General features: G+C 50.0%; 1 protein-coding gene across 2 annotated transcripts in view; it reads right to left on the bottom strand.

The window, feature by feature from the left end:
* The window catches only part of Stx2 (syntaxin 2), a 26,949-nt gene extending 22,719 nt beyond the window's left edge, over positions 1 to 4,230 (bottom strand). For both annotated transcript variants that reach the window (XM_055606361.1, XM_055606360.1), the window contains exon 1: positions 4,050 to 4,230. In XM_055606361.1, coding sequence (XP_055462336.1) covers positions 4,050 to 4,079 — 30 coding nt within the window. In that variant the 5' untranslated portion in view covers positions 4,080 to 4,230. The remainder of the gene's footprint in view (positions 1 to 4,049) is intronic.
* Positions 4,231 to 7,694: the final 3,464 nt, after the last annotated feature.

Genomic DNA, 7,694 nt, shown 5'->3' on the forward strand with positions numbered 1-7,694 from the left:
AAAGAAAGAAAGAAAGAAAGAAAGAAAGAAAGAAAGAAAGAAAGAAAAGAAAAGAAAAGAAAAGCTTAGGTCCAGGCATGGTGGTACAAGTCTTTAACCCAGCACTCAGGAGACAGGGGCATGCAGATCTCTGAGTTCTATTAATGCAGTTCAGCAGAGTCAGGGAGTTGAGAAGCAGTGAGTGGACTGGGGTTCCTGGCAGCTCAATTCAGAGGCAGTTTTACTAGTAGAGTTTTTCAGAGACAGGTTGAAGAGACAATAAGTTAGACATAGGTAAAGACAGAATGAGACCGAGAAGGAGAAGGGCGCCAGAAGGTTAGAGCAGATTGCTAGGTTAGTGTGAGGCCAGGCAGAGCAATTCAGTCAGAGGCCAAGAGAGAAGCCAGATTGAATCAGCCGGCTTGGAGAGGAGTTTGAGCCAGAACAGCTGAGTTGAACCAGCCAGCCTGCACTCAGAAAGAACTAAAAAGGGTGAGCCTATTCAGCAGTCAGCCTCAGAGGCTGAAAACCTTCTAGGCTTAGCTTAGGTTGTACAGAGGCTACAAGCTTCCAGGACTAGGCCTAGGTTAGCATATGGAGGCAATAAGCCTCCCAGATGACAATTAAATCAGGCAAATAAAAGTTCATGTGCAACAGTTTAGATGGTCCTAGAAGCTGATTATGGTAGGCCTTGGGAAAGTGATACAAACAGCTAAAGCACTGATCAACATTAGAGACAATGAGGAACTCTTACAGTTTTCATTATAAGAATTCTTTCTAATATTCAGCTTCCTGTCTGCAAGCAAAGACAGAGGTGGATGACACAACTGTCTTTCTCTCATTGTTCCAGCCTCTTTAAGCAAAAAGATTAACTCAGTCAGCTATCTGGACAACCCCCTAGGCCAACACCAGCCATGTTGAACATTGCATGCTTTGAGGAACCTACACAATGGCAGTAGCTGACTGCCCCAGCTCTTAAAGGCATAGCCTCTGCCAGGGTTTTCAGTCTACGGTCAACTTTTTGCTATCACATGCTTTTGTGAACTTTGGATGACCTTGTAACCATTTCCCCTAAATCAGCTGGACGGATGCTAAAAAGGCAATGCTGGGATTGATGCAAACACAAATCTTCATTTACAAAGGAGGTCTGCGATTGGCACAAACCTTTTTCCTGTCTATATAACTAGGCTGTCCAGCTCATTCAGTGCTCATTTGATGGGTGGGCCATACTGGTCCTGCCCCATACAAGCTTCTCTGGAGTGGTCCTGCCCCACCCACTTCCAGTGGTGTAGGGGAGAAGGGCCTGGGGGGGGGGGCACAACATGGGACTGGTAGCATGGAGAAGGGCAGACACAGCAAGCCTGACAGCACACTTGAGTCACAGCAGCCATAGAGGAGGGGCCTCTAGACCAGGGTCAACAGCTGCAGCAGGAGCAGGGCTGCAAAAATGTCTGTAGGAAACGGTTCTAGGGAGTGACAGGAAGGAGCAGAGGAGCAGCAGAGCTGAGGCCACATTCGCACAGAGGCTTTTAGAGGCCAGAGGAGACTGGAGAGATGGCTCGGTGGTTAAGAGCACTGACTGGTCTTCTAGAGGACCAGGATTCAATTCCCAACACTCACACTGCAGCCCATAACTGCCTGTAACTCCAGGTTCCAACACCTTCACATAGATGTACATGCACGCAAAACATCAATGTACATAAAAAATAAATTATTTAAAAGGGGGGAAGCCACTGGGCAGTGGTAGTGCATGCCTTTATTCCCAGCACTCGGGAGGCAGAGACGATCTGCAGAGTGAGTTCCAGGACAGCCAGAGCTATACAGAAAAAGAAAGGAAAAACGGAGAAGCAGAAGAGAAATCCAGTACCTAGTCACCAGAGAGCTGTCAGATCTTTAGGGCCAAGGGCCTCAGACCTCAGTTTTAGCAGTTGTCAAGGTCTGAGGGATCCACCCTACCCAGGCACACTTGCTCAGTCTGGACCCCACTCCTAGTGCCTAGAGCTGTGACACGGGAGGGCACCGCTTGCTGCTCCTCCAGGCTGCCAACAAAACCTGCCAGGAGTCTAGCCCTGGAAGACTCTCCTTCCCAGGTTCTACTGGAAACCAGCAAAGGACCCCCCCCCCCGACACACACACACACACGCGCCAGGCAGGGAAAGGTCACAAAGCTCGCCAGCACAGAAACACAAATGCAGCATGTATGGAACTTAAAAAGCTGTGTTTGAGGTGCTGGAGAGGTGGCTCAGTGGTTCCGAGCACTGGCTGCTCTTCCCAAACGATCTCAGTTCAAATCCTAGCTCACAACTGTCTGTGACTCCAATTCCAGGAGATCAGACACCCTCATATAGACATACATGGAGGCGAAACACAAATGTAAATAGAATGATTAAAAAAAAAAAAAAAAAAAAGCTGTGCTAGAGGGCAGAAAACAGAATAGTCACAGGGTCTGGGAAGGTGTAAGGGAGCAACACAGACAGGTGGCTCTGGGGTCCAGCTAGAAGGGAAGAACACCTTCTAACATTCTGCTTTGCAGTGGGTGATTATGGTTGATGCCCACAAGTAGCTACTGAGGGTCCCCCGCCCCCTGACACCCAACTCTGTTTTTTTGAGACAGAGTTTTCTCTGTGTAACCCTGGCTGTCCTGGAACTCACTCTGCAGACCAGGTTGGCCTTGAACTCACAGAGATCTACCTGCCTTGCCCTCTCAAGCGATGGGATTAAAGAGGTGCACAACCACAGCCTGGCTGGTCTTAAGAAATGATGAGCATCTGAGAGGGTATGGACAACCACTCTGACTGGGCCTGCACGTCCTGAATGTCATACTGTTCCCCAAAACTGGGTACCATCACTGCGTCCACTGCAAATGTAGATATACTGTAAACCCTTTCTTTTTTAAAGGGCTCTCAGCCTTTCACTTGCTGCAATGCTCACTAGTGACTAGAGGCCTGTGTTAAAGCATAAACACAGTTCTGGTCCCAGGTGCACGGGGAAAATACCTAAGGACAGCTGTGGGTGGTACTGACCGCACTCAGCCTAGCCGCTGAGCTCCAAGTTTGTGCGGAGTGTCTGTGAGGGACGCATTCTGTACCAGTGGGAAAGAGGACCCTCCAGGGTGGGGCAGGCAGTTGGAGAGTTTATGATAAGAGCCTTGCAAAAACACCAGGCAGGCAGCGCCGTGATGAGTTCCAAGGAGGCACCCAACATCAGCCCAAGCCAAGAGATCCAAGCCCAGCCCTTGCTCCTTGCCTAAAACACGGAGACACACTCTCATTCACTGAAACCAGCTCTCTCAGGGGGCCAAAGGGACCCTGACCCAAACATCGGTCCACAGCAGCCAGGGGAGTAGCGCCAGGGCGGAAAGAGAGAAGCCACCCCCCAGACACCTACCAGCACCTGTGCCCAGAAATGCTCCCCACGGACTAGGGGGCTGTGAACACAGTCCATGGAACTCTCCCATAGCCTTCACCTGGAGTCCCAACAACCTGAGACCCTTGGAACCCAGGGGACCCAGGAGCCCTGTCCCAAGAACCCATTTGCAGCCTTGCCCAGGGACCCATGGAGACCGTCCAGAAAGCCTCCTGAAACCCCACCCCAAAGCCCTTGAAGACCCCAGGAACCCCAGAGCCCTTCCCCTGAGACCCTGCTCAGAAACATCATTCTGGTCCCTCCTGTGCATCCTGTGACTCTTGGAGACCCTAGAGCCCACTTCCAGGGACCCTGCTCAGGAGGCTGCCTGGGTCCTTAATGAAGACTACACCTTGCCACCCCTGGAGACTGGAGACCCAGAGCCTCTGGAGGCCCCAGGATACCTGGAACCCTCCCAGAGACACTGCCCATGTCCCTCCACGGGCGTTCCTCCCCGTAGCTGTCTTCCCTGGTTCCCCTTCCCAGGAACCCTCCTCGGCTCCTCTCCCGGCCCCCTTACTCAGACTTCTCCTAGCGTCTTGCTCCTAAACTCTCCTCTCTGAATCCCTCCCCCCATCCTTCTCTCCGGGCTCCTCCTGGGGTCTTTGCCCCGACCCACAGCAGCTCGCCCGCCGGCCCGGACCGCTATCCGGCTTTCCGCTCACCGCCGTGAGTTCGGGCAGCCGGTCCCGCATCCCCACCGGCCAGTAGGGCGGGGCGCCCGCCGCTCAGCTGCCCCGCCGCACACTCTCGGGTGGCCCAGTCGCCGCCTCTGCCCGCCGGGGTCCTGGCCCCGCGCCGCCGCCCTCCCTCGGGCAGGCGCTGCCACGGCAACCGCGCCCGACCTCTCTGCGCTTGCGCTTGCGCCTGCCCCACCCCCTCCCGCGGGACCCGGGGCGCCTGGGCGGGTTGTCGCGAGGGGTGGGGAAGTGGGTGTGGTTCCATCTTGGGGCGGGGCCTGGCTTAAGTCCTTCGGCTGCATGGGTGGACTGTTTAATGCGCTGCCCGCCCAGGCTGATTTCTGCACTTTAGCTTGTCTTGTTTACTTAAAAAAAGAAAAAAAAAAAAAAAAGAAAAAACTCAGAGCTGGGGATATAGGTCAGTGGCTAGGCTTTGCCTACCATGCCCTAGATTTAATGCCCAACAGCGAAAAAAAAACAAAATTTTAAATTCACCATTTCAGCATATATTGATGGCAAAGCAATTAGAATAAGGTAGGCACACCCACCACCTCTTCTCACCTTGAAATTGCCACATCCGGGTCCTCAGACAAAGAACATCGGCAGGTCCCACCCTGGATGTAATTCTGGTGGGAGAATCAAAGCAAAGCAATTACCTCTCTCATCATCGTGGCACTGTACCCATCAAAAGGCAAATGAGGGAGGAAGGATTTATCCCGGCTCATGGTTTCAGAGGCTCAAAGTTGATTATGTCAGAAAAGTTACGACTGCAGACGTAGGTGGGGGCATTAGCCCTAACCCTTCACATTTGGGAGGAACAGATGTGGCAAAGGCAGAATGACAGGAAGTGGTCCAGGCTGTAGCCCTCAAGCCACTCACTTTCTCCAGGTAGGCCACACTTCCTAGAAGTTCCACACCTCCTACCAGCTGAGAAACAAGCATTCAAACACATTTCACATTCAAACCACAACACAGGGAAAGGAGACAGGGTAATACCAGCAAAGAGGTGTGCATAGGGTGGCGTGTGGGGAAGATCAGAGAGAGCTTTCTCTGAACTTCCTGTGTTACTCTTGTAGAGTCAACATCCCTGTGCTATTGTCAACCTAACAGGACATAGAATCACTAAGGAGACGAGCCTCTGGGCTCCTTTATGAGGGTTTATCTAGATTAGTGTAACTGACAAGGGAAAAACCTTCTTAACTGTGGTCAGCACCATCCCATGGGCTGGGGTCCTGGACCATGTGAAAAAGAGGAAGCAGGCTAGACACCAGCATCCATCTCTCTCTGCTTCCTGACTGTGGATGCCGTGTGACCCGCTGCCTCCACCTGCTGACATACTGTCCCCACATGATGGATTGTAGCCTCTAACTGTGAGTCACAGTGTACCCTAACTCCCTGTGTGAGCCTCGCAGTGGCTGTGCACAACAGCTTTCTGTCTTTCTGTCTAGGAATAATGCTTTAGGCAGCAAGGGAGATCCGAAAAGAAGAAAAGGAAGGAAGGAGGGAGAGATGGAAGAGAGAAGATGAGGAGAGAGCATGTTTCTTATTTATACAAACATTTAAACTCTGTGAAGGCAGTCTTTTGTTTTGCTTTGTTTCTTTTGAGACAAAGTCTCCTAGAGTGCAGGCTGGCCTTAAACTCCCAGTGTAGCTGAGGATGACCTTAAACTTCTGATCCTCCTGTCAAGGACTCCGAAATGCTGGGATCACAGGTGTATGACATTATGCCTGTTTAAGGTTGCATTTCTTTTCTCAGTGGTGGCTCATGCCTGTATTCACAGGATCTGCAGGCTGAGGCAGAGGGACTGAACAAATTTGAGCCAACACAGGCTACAGTGTGAGACCCTGTTACTACAGCAACAACAACAACAAAAACAAAATCTATTTCTACATCATTTCAATGGGAAAACAGTAAGAGTATCCAGGTAGCATGGAGATACTGTGGGGACCAAGAGAATGAAATAATCACTCAATAACTTTAAAGTTGGGCCCCATTTCATGATACCCAAGCGTAGTGTAAACTATTGGGCTTTTTTTTTTCCAGCACTGGGACCCAGGCCCTGTGCATGCTGGGTAAACACTTTACCACTATACCATCAGCTCTTTTTTTATATTTTTCAGTTTTTAGACCGGGTCTCATCAGTTGCTCATACTGACCTTGAATTATCTCTGGCCTTGAACTTATGATCCTCCTGGGATGACTTCCCGATTAATACAGATTGGGAAGTCTATATTAAGGGTTGTATTATATCCACTGACAGAGATGTTGGATTGTAACCCCCTCTCCCTATGAATGGGACCTTTTAGAAGAAAGGGCCTTTTGCAATTCAGCTTATTGTGAGATGAAGTCATTCAGGGCTCTACTTCAGTGACTGGTGTTCCCAGCAGAGGAGACTCAGGGATAGACATTCAGACATTCAGGGATAGACAATAGAACTAGGATGAGATGACCATTTCATGGCAGCCATGTGGCTACAAACCAAGGGGTGGCCATGAGTGCCTGCAACTCAAAAGCTCAGGGAGCAGACACCTCAGGAGCCATCAGAGACAGCATGGCCTGTCCATTCCTGGAGTTTCAGACATCTCTGGCAGGGCTTGGTGGTGCAGGCATTTCACCATGGGTTCTCAGAAGACAAGGCAGGAGAGCCCTGAGTTCAAGCCCAACCTGGACTGCAGAGTGTTTTTTAGTCACCTGATTTAATTGTTGTCTTGGAGACTTACTGCCTCTGTCTATGAACCTAGGCCTAGTCCTGGAAGTTTCTAGCCTCTGTGCAATCTAACCTAGCCTAGAATGTTTTCAGCCTCTGAGACTTACTGCTGAATAAGCTCACCCTTTCTAGCTCTTTCTGAACTCTGGCTGGCTGGTTCAACTCAGCTGTCCTGGATCAAACTCCTCTCCAAGATGATTCAGTCTGGCTTCTCTCAGCTTCTGACTTTTTTTTTGCTTTGCTTGGCCTCAAACTAACTCTAGCAACCTGTTCTAATCTTCTGGCTCCTTCTCATTCTCTGGGTCCTTCTGTCTTCCCCTGTGTCTAGCTTGTTCTCTCTTCAACCTGTCTCTGTGAAACTCTCCCAGTAAAATCTGCCTCTGAATTCCATGAACTGAACTGCCAGGAACTCAACTCCAGTGCTTTGACTCTCAAGTCACACTGACTGAACCAAACTGCCTGAACAAAACTCAGACATCTACATGCCTCTGTCTCCTAGGTACTGGGATTAAAAGCATGTACTACCATGCCTGGATTTTTGTTTGTTTGTTTGTTTTGTCAGAAACTTGATCTGTACCAGGCTGGCCTTGAACTCAGAGATCTGCTTGCCCCTGTCTCCTGGGATTTAAGGCATATCTCTATTCTAGCCAAATCATGTAGACATAGAAAGTTTTTGGATGTGATCTCTTGCCAGACTGAATTAAAATCCCTCTACAGCAGAGTGGATTCAAGGATAGTCTGGGCAATTCAGTGAGACATTTGTCTCCAAGTAAAAAGTAAAAAGATGCCTGAAGGATGTAGTTCAGTAGTAATGTTTGCCTAGCAACCTTGAGGCCTTGGCTTTAATACCAGGGTGGGGTAGGGGATCCATTTCTGTCCTGGAAATGGGGACCCAGTTTGTGGTATTTTATTAAACCAATGT

This window comes from Psammomys obesus, unplaced genomic scaffold (assembly GCF_907164565.1).
Source record: "Psammomys obesus unplaced genomic scaffold, mPsaObe1.curated_primary_1811, whole genome shotgun sequence".
Lineage (NCBI taxonomy): Eukaryota > Metazoa > Chordata > Mammalia > Rodentia > Muridae > Psammomys > Psammomys obesus.